This window comes from Pelodiscus sinensis, chromosome 8 (assembly GCF_049634645.1).
Source record: "Pelodiscus sinensis isolate JC-2024 chromosome 8, ASM4963464v1, whole genome shotgun sequence".
Taxonomy (NCBI): Eukaryota; Metazoa; Chordata; order Testudines; family Trionychidae; genus Pelodiscus; species Pelodiscus sinensis.
Window position 1 is genome coordinate 45,445,534 of NC_134718.1, and position 15,320 is coordinate 45,460,853.

Below are 15,320 nucleotides of genomic sequence, written 5' to 3' on the forward strand. Positions count from 1 at the left end.
GCAGGATTGAAGGGGGATGAAGGAATTGGGGCTGGACAATCCTGCAGGGAATGAGTGAGAAATGAAGCCCATGGCGGGGGGCAAGGGTGGTCTCCACCCGGGGTTGCACCCTCCTCCCCTCGGGGGAATGACACGGACTTATATTTTAATCCCTATAGAAATCAGTGCAACTTTTCTACCATTCAAAAAAAGATAATGTTTTTCTACATTTTGTTCCTCTGGTTTCCCGAGCAACACCGGGTAACTTCAGCTAGTAAGAAATATGTGCCGAGTTCCTATTTACACATCTAACACCCAACTCCCTCATGGTGGAAGAAGTGCACACAAGGGGCAAACAGATCGACTTTAAGTCAACACCCTATGACAAGGACTGGAAGAGGCTGGATATATTGGGATGCAAAGCTTACTCAACCACATCCTTCAAATTTAAGGTTGCTAATTATTTGGCCCTTCTATAAAGATACAGATACAACCTTTTTGACAGAATGAAAACTTTTATTGAGCACGTCTCAGAGAAGTACAAGATCCCTTTCAAATCTAATCTTGGAGAGGTCACTCATAGCCAAGATGGCATTGCAGGCCTTCCTAGATTTGGCTGACACAGCATCTCATTCTTTGGCGATGGTATTGTGATGTGCAGGGCCTCTGAGTTACACTTTTCCGGGTTTCCTAAGAAAGTGCAAAATACAGTTGAGGATCCTCCTTTTGAAGGGAAAACCCTATTCTCCATCTCTACAGACACATGCCTACACATTCTGAAAGTTTCTAGGGCTACATTGAAGACTTTAGGCATGTATGTCCCAAAGCCCAAGAAGAAGCAGAGCTGCTTTTATACTCCTCAGGCTAGAACATCCGCTTATACCTCCCAACAGAGAGGTGCCACCAGAGGCAGCAGAAGAGAAGACATCCTCAAGATCAGTCCACTGCATCCCAGCCTCTAACCATGAGAGAGGCATTTTTAGGCATTGGTCAAAGGTTCGACATCTATTTTGCTACATGGCCAGCATCATTACAGTCTGCATCCATTCCATCAAGTCTGTTTGCACATAACATCCAACAAATGGGCTAATCTCCAAAGATTATATCATTCCTTTAATCTCCTTCAGTTCAACACAACCCCCCTCCCCCACACACACACACACTGTACCTCTTCAGGGAACCCTCTCACAGGACTCTCCTGCAACAGGAGACAGGGAGACAGACAGGCTTCTTGTAATGGGAGCAACAGAACCAGTGCCAGCTCCCCAAAGGAGAAAGCGGTTTTATTCCTGATACTTCTTAACTGAAAAAATCAGGAGTTTGGAGACCCATCTTGGACCTACGCAGACTGAACAGATACCTAAAGAAGCAACGCTTTACCATGGTAATGCTGGCAAAGATAATTCCATCTTTAGAAAAAGGAAACTGGATATCATCCTTTGACCTACAAGATACTTACTTTCACATTACAATCCATCTGTCACCCAGGAAGTTTCTCAGATTCAGCTTAAAAGACTGTCACTACTAATATTGTGTCCTTTTCGGGCTCACCTCAGTCCCAAGGATATTTTCATGGCAGTATCAATAGCTCACTTCCGAAGATTAGGAATGATAATCTTCCCATACCTGGATAACTGCCTCATAGTAGCTCCCACAGCTCAACTAACAACAGAATTCACAGCAAGGGCTATTAACTTATTCAGCACTCTGGGCCTGTGTAAATAAAGGTACAAAAGTCCCATCTGACTTCTACTTAGGAACTGGAATTCGTAGGTGTAATGTTGGATTGCATCCATGTACACGCCAGGCTTCTGCATCAATGCTTCCCGTCATTAGCTGTGTTAGCTCAAACCGTATAGCCCTACAATGTTGTCCAGGCAATGCCTAGAACTGCTCCGCTACATTTTGGCTACAGCCTATATGGTAACATTTGCCCTAGCCTCCAATGATGTTGCATATGTGTTGCCTTTAAGCATGGCTGAACACTTGCATCATCTGCACACAGAGCCGGCCCAAGCTACGGGCTGACCCGGCTACCGCCCGGGGCGCCCCATTGTAAGAGGTGCCACACTGGGCTGAGGGGCTGGGTGGGGGTGGGACCATGCATGCGCCGCGTGCCCGGGGGCAGAGCCGTGCATGCTCCACACTCCTGAGGCCCAGGGTGCATGAATGACTCAGGACGGCCCTGTCTGCACAAGATCCTGGGACCTCCAAAAAAGGTAAAAGAGTTTCTACATTGGAGGTTGTAGCCCCACAGCTTTTGCATGGAAGTACCATTCCAATGGATCCCTCCCTTCCATCACAATAACAGACACTTCTCTGGAAGTATGGGAAGCCCACCTTGAGGACTATAACATTCAGGGAAGATGGTCTCCACTGGAGGCAGCACTCCACATCAACATTCTGGAGCTCTCAGCAGCCAGACAGGAATGCAAATATTTCCTCTCTCTGATTTGCAATGAATCAGTAAGGCTCCTTAGGGACAACATGGCTTGCATGTTTTATATAAACTGGGAAGGAAGGGCCAGGTCTTATCATCTTTGCAGAGAGGTCACAGCTCTGTGACACTAATGCATCAAACATCACATGAACATTTATTTCGGCACTGTATCTCCCAGGAAAGCAAAATGTGATGGCAGACCACCTGAGCAGAAACTTTCTTCAGAAGTGCGAGTGTGGGATTCACCACAAAACTTACTTACCATATTCTAGAAGTGGGACTTTCTAGAAATAGACTTGTTTGCCCCATTTCACAATGTGAAATGCTCCAATTACTGTTCCAGGGCAGGCCTGGGCAAGAATGCCCTATGTGACACCCTGTTATTCAACTGGGTGGGCAAACTCATGTATGCTTTTCCATCAGTACCACTGTTCAACAAAGTCATTCAGCAAATAAAGCAAGACAGGACCCAAGTGATATTAGCGCATCCATATGGCCCATACAAATCTGGTTCCCTTTCCTATCACAGGTGGTCATAGCTCCTCCACTTCATCTCCCACAAGACCCAGACCTTCTGTCACAGGACAAGGGCTGAATCTTACATCCAAACATTCAGAGGTTATATCTCAAAGCCTGGCTTCTTCAGAGCTAATCGCGTCCAATTCCACCTTCTCAGAAGGTCTAGCAGTTAATCATGAATAGTCACAAGTTGAGCACAAGAAAAAATTATGCTCAAAAGTGGCAACCTTTCATTCTATGGACCACATATAATTCATTATCACCGCTCTCAACACCTCTACCAAAGATGCTAGATTACCTGCTTTCCTTGAAGAAGCAGGGTGCCTCAAACTCCTCAGTTAAAGTTCACTTGGCTGCAGTTTTAAGCAAGCATTCACAGATAGAGGGACACAGAGTCTTTGCTCATCTGACTATGAAAAGGTTCTTGAAAGGACTCAACAATGTGTTCCCTCTGATTAGGCAAACACCACCTTCTTGGGAAATGAACCTCGTCTTACAACCTTGACAGGTCACCCCTTTGAACCAATGGTGACTTGTTCGCTTTCATCTCTCAATGAAAGTGGTTTTCTTCATTGCCCTCACCATGGTGAGAAGAGTTAGCAAGCTCACCATGCTTATGACCTACCCTCTTTTTACAGTATTTTATAAGGGCAAGGAGGTGCTCAGACTTCACCTGAAATTTCTACCCAAAGTGGTTTCTCAATTCCAATATACTTACCTGTTTTCTACCAGAAGCCTCATCCAGATGCCAATGCCACTCTTCTCCATTTCTTAGATGCCAGTCACACGATTGCCTTCTACGTAGAAAGAAGAAAGCAATTTAGACTAAACAGTTCTCCTAAACTGTTCCTATCCTTAGCAAATCACTCCAAGGGTCAAACCATTTCCAAACAAAGACTTTCTAAATGGGTTGTCTGCTGCATCCAAGATGTGCTACTCGATCAACAAAGTACCACTCCCAGATCAAATACGAGCTCACTCCACCAGAACAGTCACTGCCTCTACAGTTTTCCTTCAGAATGTCCCTATCACTGATATTTGTATGACTGCAACATGATCTTCAATGCATATCTTCACAAAACATTATGCCTTAGATAAGTATACCTAACTACACACTACATTTGGAGTGGCAGTTCTATCTGCTCCTCACAATATATATACGAAGCCCCTTCTTTCAAATTCTCAGGGTACTGCTCCATAGTTTCTTACAGTGAGCACCCACAGGGACACACCTCAAAGAAGAAAAAAGAGGTCACTCACCCTGTGCAGTAACTGGTGTTCTTTGAGATGGGTGTCACTGTGGGCGTTCCGCTGCCCTCCCTCCTTCCTTCTGCTCTGGAATCTTAACATCTCTCTGCGGTAAAGAAGGAAGTGGGGATGTTTGATGATGCATGCACGTTGGCATACTCGCTATGCTGTGAGACAGCACCATGCATGTGCATAGTCACCCAGGGCACAGGCACCCAGGGCATGTGCACAGGCTAAAAAGTTCCAATTTATAGGCGCTGGGGTGCTGAGACACCTACAGTGGAGTGCTCACAGGGACATCCATCTTGAAGAACACCAGTTACTGCACACAGTAAGTAACCTCTTTTTTAACTTTAGAATACTATATATACATTTTTAGAAAGTTCTGTTCATGGGCATAGAGAGAATTTGAATGAAAAAGGATGGTGGCTCTGTGAATCAGGGCTTGTCATATATACTGATCATGAGAGTCTTATTATATGTGGGGCAGTGTTAACAGGAAAAGAATTATGCAATCATACCTTTATATATGTTGTTTTCTTTGTGTCTTTTCAAAATTGGTAGGTGGCCCATATAAAATATTTAGTATCCTTGCATGCTGTGTATGAAAAGCAATTGACAATCAAAATGACAACATTAGCAAACATATTTCTTTTGCTATTATTTGCAGTTGGTGAAAATGACATTAGAATGCAACTGGCCAGATCCATTAGTAGAACTGCAGACATTGACAAGACTTACACATTTTGCATATGCATCACATGACCATGAAATAGTGATGACTTGTTCCCAAAGAGCCTTGCAATTAGATGATGCAGTTCTGTATGGTACAGATACGAAGAAACATGAAATGTAAGTGAATAGGATTTTCCTTTATAACATAAAATAACTTCAAAGCATTCAGTAAGATAGGTACATTTTTGTGACATAAAGAAAGAAACTTGTTTAAAGAGGAAAAAATATATTTGAGAGTAAAAGCTGATTCTTCCCTCCTGTACTCATTCTGTTGTGATTAGCACCCCCAGCACTGAGCATTGAGGGCTGGATGCAGCCTGAGGAAGGTTCAATGCAGGAAGCAGATTGAGTCCTTGACTCAGTTCAGGAAAACATGTAAATACATGTTAAAGGCCTATTGAAGTGAATCACTTGCTTAAAGTTTTACATGTGCTTAAGTGCTTACCTAAACTGGGGCCTCTAACATTCAGAGTCTTGTGCCTGCTTTCTCTTCATTCCAGGAAGAAGATAATCAGTGCTAAATTCTTCTAGTGATGCAGGATGGTGTCTTTGACTGCACTGGGTTTGATATATGGATGATGCAGTTTGAGAGTAGTGCCCAAACTGCCCCTCTCTGCTCATCCATTCCCTGCCTGCTTCTATGAGGAGAAAAGGAGGAGGAGTAGCCCAGTGGCAACTATGCTTTCTAGACATGGGTTCTGGAGATGGGCTCTTTATGTTCCTTTATTCTCCTCTGCAGTCATGCATCAGGCCCATGACTTAAACCTTGATTCTTTTATTTGTCATTTATTTTGCAGTTCCTAGGTATGATGAGAGTGTTAAAAAAGAGTTGTCTAAAAACTGGCTTTATATCTGGAATTATGACAACTTCCACACACTAAATTGAGGATCTGCTGATCAAGTCCTATTCTCCACAATGGCAGATCTTCAGATCTGTATGTGCAGCCCAAAAAGGGAAATGTGATTTGACCAAAAATTGATGAAAATAACCCATTTAATAACATCGTTTTTATCCTGTCAAGTAAAAAAGTAATTCTGGATAGAAAGATTAAATCTGACCTTAACTGGAAAAACATGTGCTATTTCTGCTCTGCATCCATTTACTAGGAAATAGACTTTCTACATTTTTTTCAAAACTTTCAGCTAAATGAGATATTTAAATATGTAAGGTGCTTGAATATCATAAAGAAAGACCCAGCTCTCTGAAAGCCTTTTAGTTCATAAAACAATTAATGGATAAAATATTTTCATCTTTGACACATAACTTTAGTCCAGGTTTATCATGCTTTTTCCTTTATAAATGAATGCAATACTCATTTTTCATTTTGTGCAAGGTAAAGAACATTAGAGTAAAATAGGGCTTTAAATTTGCTTTTTTTAAAGTATAAAAGTAAACTGTAGAACACTTGTGACATCTAGTGGTTATAATCATTATTACATGATAGTTTTTTATCTAAACTTTAGGTACTAGGCCAGGTGGATTAGGCAATGCAATAAAAATAAGTTTACTTCAAAATGTTTTATTTTTATTCTCACCTGTTCATACTGTTTGCTTTTTAAAAGTTTGAATAATATAGATACAACAGATTTTTTTTCCTGCAAAAAATGCATATATTACCATTTTTCTCTCAAAGCTTTGATAGCCAAACATCTCAGAATGGAGCATTTTTACCTGATTTCATTCTTTCCTGAAACTGACCTCTCCTTCATTCCACTCCATCCTGAATAAATTCATAGGGAGGGAGAAGATCAGAAGTGGACTTCTCTGAAGCCTTGTACATAATTCTGTTTACAGTTGGTAGCTAACTTTATCACTAACCAATTTCAGTGTTTTATAGACTCCTAGGACTAGAAGGGACCTCAAGAAACATATACAGGAAGTCCTCAGATTACAAATGGTTTGTGTTTCAAAAGTTCATATGTAGGAACTTAGAACACATTTTCCCATAGAAAGAATGTTATATATTTGCAATGGAAAAATAGAAAACAGTATTGTTACAATACCAGTAATTAAACAAAATAGAAAAACAGTAAAATTGTCTAATCTGAATGTTGGTGCTTGATGAAAGGCAGGTTTAATTAGAAGCGGATGAGGAGGTTGATGGCACTCAGACCCACTGACGGGGGTGGGGAGACAACAAAAGTGGCAATTGCCGCGAGACCTGGAGATTCAAAGGGGCCTTGAGCTCCGAGCTGCTGGTGCTGCTTCAACGGTAGCAGCATCAGCTGGAGCCACAGGTCCCTTTGGATTGCCACTAGAGTACCATTCCTCATGGCTCTGAAGGCTATGGGAGCACACCATGGTCTAGGCTACGTTAAGGGCTGACTGCCTAAGGCCTCATCCCTTCCAGCCAAGGCTTCATTCCTCCTGGGGGGCACAGATTCAGGGTTCCCCTACACCTTGTCCCAGGGCCCATGATGGCTGTTGGCCCCACTGATGGCACTGGTTCCTTTGGGGCACTTTTCCAAAAAAATGTTTGAAAAGAAGTCTGGATAGTTACCTTCTTTTTCTCAAGGTAAATTTCCTTGTAACATACGAGGGCATTTCTGACAGGTCTAGAATCATAGAACACTAGAACTGGAGGGGACCTCGAGAGATCATCAAATCCAGTCTCCTGCCCTTGTGGCAGGACCAAGCACCGTCTAGATGATGCGTGATAGATGTCTGTCTAAACTGCTCTTAAATATCTCCAGTGTGGAGATTCCACAACTTCCCTAAGCAATTTATTCCAGTGTTTAACCACCATGATAGTTAGGATATTTTTCCTATGTCCAATCTAAACCTCCTGCTGCAGCTTAAGCCCATTGCTGCTTGTCCCATCATAAAAGGCCATTAATATAAATCAGGGGTTCCCAAACTTTTTGACACTGGGACCAGTAAATCCATTCATGAGCTTTTGGAGGACCGGTAACGTTCATGTGCATATTTGCATATTTATTAAGCAAATGATGAATATGCAAATAAGTTGTTTCTGGTCCTCCCAAAGCCCCCAGCGCCAGCTTTAGCAAAGCTTTTGATACGGTCACCCACAATATTCATGCCAACAAGTTAAGGGAATATGGATTGGATAAATGGACTGTACGAAGGATAGAAAGCTGGCTAGACCAGGGTTTCCTAAACTTTTTACTTTAATTGGAACCAATTTTTTTTCAGTAGTTTTTTGCAGCCCAAAAATATAAACGCATATAAAAAAAATGAATACATTTTCACTGTTTCACCTGGCTGCATCCTCCACCCAGCCCGGGATAGGGCTTGGGGTACCCGATGCTGCACGGGCACTCTGAGAGCCCAGAACACCCTGGCAGCCACGCTGAGGCCTGGTATTTTTTTCCCGCGGACCGGTAATGGGCCGCGGCCCATAGTTTGGGAAACGCTTATCTAAATTGTTGATGAAGATATTGAACAGAACCGGTCCCTAAAGAGACTCCTGCAGAACCCTACTTGTTATGCCCTTCCAGCATGACTGTGAACTAATAACTACTCTCTGAGAATGGCTATGCAGCCAGTTTTGCACCTACCTCATAGTATCCCCATTGAAGTTGTATTTGCTCAGTTGATTGATAAGAAGGCCATGTAAGACCATATCAAATGCCTTACTAAAGGAAACTGAGGTAAATCTTGAGGAGTTGGGGTCTTGCTGCTCAAGCACTGCCATTGCCCCCTCAATCATCCTGAAGGCCTCAGAAATTTTTTTTAGTTATGAAACTTTTGGGTGTGAGTATCTCAGCCAACATCTTTGCAACCTCTGCTTCTGCAGACCTCCTGCTTCCAATTACACAAGGTCATTTTTGGAGAGAACTTCTGCAGTGAGTCCAACAATTCTTCTATATCATCCACCTTCAGTTCAAGGTCAAGTTCCTTTCTCAGTTATATTTTCAGTGACATTCTTCAGAGTCTCCTCAAACCCCTTAAAATCATTAACAAACTGAGGACAAAGTTTTTGCCAAACACCATTCGTATTGGTCTCTGTGACTTCATGCCAATACTTCCCCGAGTTCTTTCTGCAACATAAAGGTTGTAACTACGCCTGAAATCTTTAAGGGTAGAAGCATCTTTCCTGTATGCAACTTAATTGCCTGGACAAAGGTTCTATAGCTGTAGTAAGCCTCAAATGACTTATAAATCTTTGGTCCATTGGCTGCAACAAGGAGGTTGTGTTAGGAGGTGGAAATACCACCTTGATGTCAGGATAAAAATCATCTAGGGAAATGAGGTGCCTTGGTCTGTTGTCTAACACAAGCAACATTTGAAGGGAACATCATTTTTGGCACAATGAAGTTTAACTTCATGCACAAAATGGAGAAAGACCCAGTCTTTAAAAATTGCCGAAGATACCCAAACCTTGTATTTCAACTTCCACACAACAGGTAGAAAAGCTTTCATTATACTCTTAAAGACTCTTGGTTTTCAGAATGGTAAAACAGGAGTGACTTAAACTTAAAATCCTTAGCAGCATTTCCTCCAAGCAAAAGATTTAAGAAGTCTTTTGCAGCTTTAAAGCCGGTCATTGTTTTCTCTTCTTTGGAGATGTATGTTCTCTCAGGTATCTTTTTCCAAGAGAGTTCAGTCTCCTCAACATTAAATACATGTTGGACTTCCCTCATCTAGCACCCTTGGGACCTGTCCACTCCCAAAAAGGGGATTTGCTGTACCAGGGAGGTCACTCCCAACATCACCCATGCTGAACTGCTGCTCCTGGCTCCAGCCTGACGTCTCTGCTACCTGCCTAGTCATGGCTCCCTAGGCTGGAGCTCCCTGGCTGCCATGGGGGTTGGAGCTCCACAGCTACGGCCAGGGCTACAGCTCTGTGACCACTGCCAGACCCTGAGCACCGGGACTGGAGCTCTGCAGCTGATGGACCCCACGTTCCATGGCTTCACAACTCCTGTAAACCTTATAGCTGAATTAAGCTATTTCAACTTCAGCTATGCAATTGACATAGTTGAAGTTGTGTATCTTAATTTGACTTTTGCCTTTCTGTGTAGATGTACCCTTAAGAACCAGAAAGGTAGAGTATAAAAAGTATAGAGTAAGTGAAGCTACACAGCATATTAGTTTAGTAATTTGGTATCTGATTATAAAAATCATATTTCATTTTTGGATTTTCTAGAACCTGAATATACAGGCAGTCCCCGGGTTACGTACAAGATAGGGACTGTAGGTTTGTTCTTAAGTTGAATCTGTATGTAAGTCGGAACTGGCGTCCAGATTCAGCCGCTGCTGAAACGGATCAGTTTCAACAGCGGCTGAATCTGGACGCCAGTTCCGACTTACATACAGATTCAACTTAAGAACCCCAGGCATCCCCAAGTCAGCTGCTGCTGAAACTGATCAGCGGCTGATTCCAGGAAGCCCGGGGCAGGGGCTTCCTGTAGTCAGCCACTGGTCAGTTTCAGCAGTGGCTGACTTGGGGACGCCTGGGGCAGAGCAGCTGGGGTGCTGCTGGGTTGGTACAGTAGCGCCGCCGCTCCTCGGCGCTACTGGACCAACCCAGCAGCACCTAAGCTGCTCTGCCCCAGGCGTCCTGATTCAGCCGCTGCTGAAACTGACCAGCAGTGGCTGAATCAGGACGCCTGGGGCAGAGCAGCTGGGGTGCTGCCCGGTTGGTCCAGTAGCGCCCAGAGCGGCGCTACGGGACCAACTGGCGGCGCCCCAGCTGCTGTACCACAGGTGTCCGGAGCAAAGCCGCGGAGCACGGGGGCAGCGGGACAGCCTAGACACGCCTTGGCTGTCCTGCTGCCCTCGGGCTCCGTGGCTTTGCTCTGCTTTGCTCCCCATCCCCCTGGTCTGCAGACCAGGGGGATGGGGAGCAAAGCGGCGGAACACGCGGGCAGCGGACAGCCCAGACGCGTCTGGGCTGTCAGCTGGCTGCTGCTCCACGGCTTGGCTCTCCTTTGCCCCCCCCCCCCGTCCTCCTGGTCTGCAGGTCCCCCCTGGTCTCTCCTTTGCCCCCCCCCCCCGTCCTCTGGGCTGGCCGCTGCTCCGCGGCTTGGCTCTGCTTTGCGCCCCCCCCCCCCCGGTCTGCAGACCAGGGGGACGGGGGGCAAAACAGAGCAAAGCAGAGCCAAGCCGCGGAGCACGTGGGCAGTGGACAACCCTGTCCGCTGTCCACGTGTTCCGCCGCTTTGCTTCCTCTCCCTGGTCTGCTGGAGACCAGGGAGAGGAAGAGCCCCGTTCGTAACTGCGGATCCGACATAAGTCGGATCCGCGTAACTCGGGGACTGCCTGTACACTTTTAAGTACAAAGTCTGTAACACCGCCATTTTGTAAAAGACAAAGATTGTACACATAGCAACCAATGGATTGTACACATAGCAGCCAGTCTTATAGCATTCTCAGACTATAAGATTACTAGCCAATAGCCTGTCATAAAACGGGATTTTTGGGTCTTTCCTTCACATCCTATTCCCTTTCTATCTTGGTCTTCTCTCCTTAGCCTCTGCTGGTCTCTTGCTCCATCTCTCTCTGTCTCTCCTCCTCCTACTGCCTCCCACCGCCCTCTCTCTCAGCTCTCCTCCACCTGCTGCCTCTGTCTCCGGCTCTCTCTTTCTCTTCTCCCTCTCCTGCCTCTCACTCTCTCTTACTCCTCTCCTCCTCCTCCTGCCTCTCACTCTCTCTCTCTGCTCTATTCCGCCCTCCTCTCTGTGTCCTCCGCTCTCCTCCACCTCCTCGCTGTTCTCCATCGAGGATGCACGCTCATCCAGGACCCACTTCTTGGCTATGTACATCACCGTCTCGCCCCCCTTTGCCTCCTGCCGTGGTGTTTGGCTGAGTTCTGTGCCACTCAGCTGGGCTGCCGTGCGGTAGCAAGCGGTGCAAGCGGCTGTTTGAGCTCCGCGGTCCCCATGGAGCACCCCCATGCTGCATGGAGACCGAGGAGCCCAAACGACCATTTGCACCACTTGCTCCCATGCAGCGGCCCGGATGAGCGACGCAGAAGTCAGCTAAGCGCCACTGCGGAGGTGAAGGACGTTACAGAGGCAACAGTGCCACCCAGAGGCAACAGACGATGTTACCCCGTTACAGAGTCACTGACATTGGGCTACTGTATATATGATAACACATCTTGAATGATTTGTTTTTATGCAGGGATGATTACACAGCAAGACAAGAAATGTTAAGCACCGCTGCTTGTATACAAGGGAGGAGTATAATGGAAAATTTGGCTGGAAAAAAGCATTTGCGCTTAGCAGCATCAAAAGCTTTTGTTCAAAGTGCTAGGTACGTTGTATTTGATGAGGTGCAGCAGAATAATTTAATGCAGCTTTAATTTCTGGTATCTATCTATTTTAGAAATGTGTATCTTTCTGTATGTGGGTCCATTTATTCAAAAACTCCTCCTAAACAGTAACACATAGGACCACCAACTTTGGTATGCAACTTCTTCTTATCCTAACTTAAAGCAAGGTCAGGGGTTGTTTGTGCCAGGACAATGGGATATGCCTGGAATTTGATAGTTTCTCATAAAATGGAAAGGGAGATGTCTAGAAGAAGGAAGTTATACTGTGAAATGACCACGTGGGGGACCGTAAGTACCTTAGTGGAAAAATACTAGCTGACAACAGCCGACACTCTGGCCTTCTGGTGTTAACCCTAGCAGAAATCTGCAGGTGGGAAAGAGAGACATGTGACTGCATGCCCACCCGCCACCCCCCATGTGTTGCCTTGAAAGACATGGTGCCAGAGGAGCAGCTGCTAGTCACTGTGTGGCCCTCACTATCTCTGGGCCAATCCTGGGGAGCACTGGCAGGCAGCCTGTATGGCTCATCCCTCCACCCCCAGGCTGGCCCTGGGGAGTGCTGGTGGGTCTGTGGCCCTCTGAGTCAGCCCTGGGCAGGACCACGGGTATTGCTGGATCAGCGATCCTGGCTGGGAGTAGGGGCAGCCAGGGTCAGAAATGCAGCCCCAGCCAGTGGCAGAGGGCCAGAGACCAGGAGTAGCCCTGGTTAGGTTTGGCAGCATTGGGGCCAGCATGGCTGAGAGTGCAGTCAAGTCTGGGGCTGGCAGCAGCAGGGCCAATGCAGCTGGGAGCACAGCCCCATCCATACCTGGCAGCAGTGGGGCTGGTGGCAAGGAGTGCAATCTTGGCCAGGGTTGGGAACAGAGCGCAGTGGCTGGGGCTGGCACCCAGGAGTGGGGCTGTTGGCTTAGAGAGGAACCTTGACCTCCCCTGATCCAAAAACTCCCTGGTTCAGGATCACTCAGGTCCTGATGGTTCCGCACCAGGGAGGCCCAACCAGAACAATTAAATATAACACAGTCTTGTATACCTCTCTCACATGGGAGGATGACTCACTGACCTTCTTTACAGGGCTCTCTCCTCACACCGTGCCTGGTTGGACACACAGAACAGACCCACTTCTCCTGGTGCCACATTTTTCCAAGGCAACACATTGTGGTACAGGGGCATGCAGAGCCAGATTTTTGCCAGGGTTCATACCAGAATGTGGCCAGGAGCAGCTTTTCAGTGTGGTGTGGGAGAGAAGGGATGGAAACTGTTTCTGGCCTCCAGGGAGTCAAGGAAGGAGCTGGGATGACCTGACCTTTGTCTTTGCAGGGCTCTTTTCCCCTATCCCTAGCACCAGTGGCTGGAAGCAGCTTGTCTCTTCCTGCCCACACAGTGTGGAAAGTCAGCTAACCCTTCAAGCTGCTGCTAGCCATTGACATGACCCAGCTGCCTTCCATTCTCTGGCTATAGTGCAGGCAAGAAGGGATTAAGTCCTAAAGCTACATTGCGTATCAGGGCCCAGGAATTTGACTACAGGAGCATCAACCCAGCTAGAGAGAGGTCTCAGCAAGTGAGAGTGCCTAGGGAACAGAGCAGCCCTGTGCTCCTTGAGGGCAGGACCCAGGCCAATGGACAGGTGAAGATGGTGCTAAGCTCTGTCTGGGGGGCTGCTATAGAGCCTGCAGGGTCAGAGCATGAACAGGCTAAAATCTCGTTCCCCACTACCTTCCCCCTGACTCTAGAGCTTAGCCTAGGTAGGGAGAGGCTTCCCCATGCCAATGCTGTGTGAAGCTTTGACACATGTAAGGCTTGGTGCCTCCTGTCCAGCGCACTAGGCCAGAGGGTCTTGGGCTTTCCCAGGGCACTGGTCCAGCCAGAAGCAGTGGGAGAAGGAAGGAATCTGCTGGCCAGGCTGTTGCTGAACTGAACACTCTGACCAGAGGCTGGATCCTTGCACAGTGCTGGGAGCAGGATGTGCCTCACTAGGGGGAATATGGAGGAGAAAACAGGGTTTGGGGTGTGAAGGGACAAAGCAGGGAGAGGGCAGTAAGAGAGGCCAACATAAAATGCGTCAAGTATTGGCCAAAAATGGGACAAGGTGTGAGGCTTTTCTGGCCAAGAGCTGACACGCAGCAGGGGCTGTGCTTACATACAAGCGAGGGGAGTGGCTGCAGCACTGCCTCACTACCAGCCTTGCATGCCTATCCCCATTGTTGGCCACTGCCCCACCCTCCATGCCTACTGATGGGCAGGCAGCTGGCTAACAGGAATCCAGCCAGCAGCTGGACCCACCAGTACTGATGGGGATGAGAGAAAATACAGGACAGTTTTGACTTTTTCTTAAAAATGGGCAGACACCTGCAGTTGGGCTAAGATACAGGACTACCTTTTAAAAACAAGGTCTGGTCACCCTAGTGAGTATGGGCAATGAATATGTTCAAAATGAAAGAGCTTTCTATAGTGGGAAAATTCAAAAGTCTCTCACCTCAGGGGGACATATATATATTCTGATTAGGACACAAAGAAAATTGAGTTGTGTGGTCTCATGTTTATTCTCAGCAGACATAGACTACAAGATGCAATTTAGCTTGAATGACAGTCTTTTCTCAGTTCAGTCATGCTTTTCTCTCTCAGATATGCAGGTGAAACAGGAAACTGTGCCCTTGTAATGCTGGCAGCTAGATACTTCTGGAATGCATGTTTACCTTTTATAGGTTCTCCATCAGACAGAGAACAGCTTAAAGAGCCCACAGAAACCATTCTCAAAAACATCATTAAAGCAGATAAAAATAAGCAGGTAAGACTGTCTTTAAATGGCAATATTTTATTAGTATTTACTGATCGGTTGTGATTTTGAAGCATAATTTAGTTTTACTTTCAAACTGTGGATATTTATTTCAGGATTTTCATTCCTGAGCAAAGGGAGAAGACTCCAAGTCTATCAGTGTAGCACCTTTTATGAGCACTTACATTTTCAACTAACTCACTTCATCAATAACTTCTCAGCTGGAATTGTTGTCTTCAGAAAGATTTGCTACAACTTAAAACTTTGAGCTGTCCCACTCTGAAGCTTTCAAAATAGTATTAAGAAAAAATATTAGTATAAGAAAATATGGGAAAAATCAGTCAGTCATTTACAGATTGGTGATGATAGTAGGTGTTATTGCTCT

The 15,320-nt window shown here is 46.0% G+C and overlaps 1 protein-coding gene across 11 annotated transcripts in view; it reads left to right on the forward strand.

Annotated features, from left to right (window-relative positions):
* The window catches only part of CFAP46 (cilia and flagella associated protein 46), a 213,819-nt gene that overhangs the window by 73,003 nt on the left and 125,496 nt on the right, over positions 1-15,320 (forward strand). For all 11 annotated transcript variants that reach the window (XR_012905646.1, XM_075935219.1, XM_075935218.1 and 8 more), the window contains 3 exons: positions 4,857-5,038; positions 12,012-12,143; positions 14,785-14,947. Coding sequence is in view for 10 of the 11 variants with exons in the window: in XM_075935219.1 (XP_075791334.1) it covers positions 4,857-5,038; positions 12,012-12,143; positions 14,785-14,947 (477 nt within the window). In the remaining variant the exon portion in view is untranslated. The remainder of the gene's footprint in view (positions 1-4,856; positions 5,039-12,011; positions 12,144-14,784; positions 14,948-15,320) is intronic.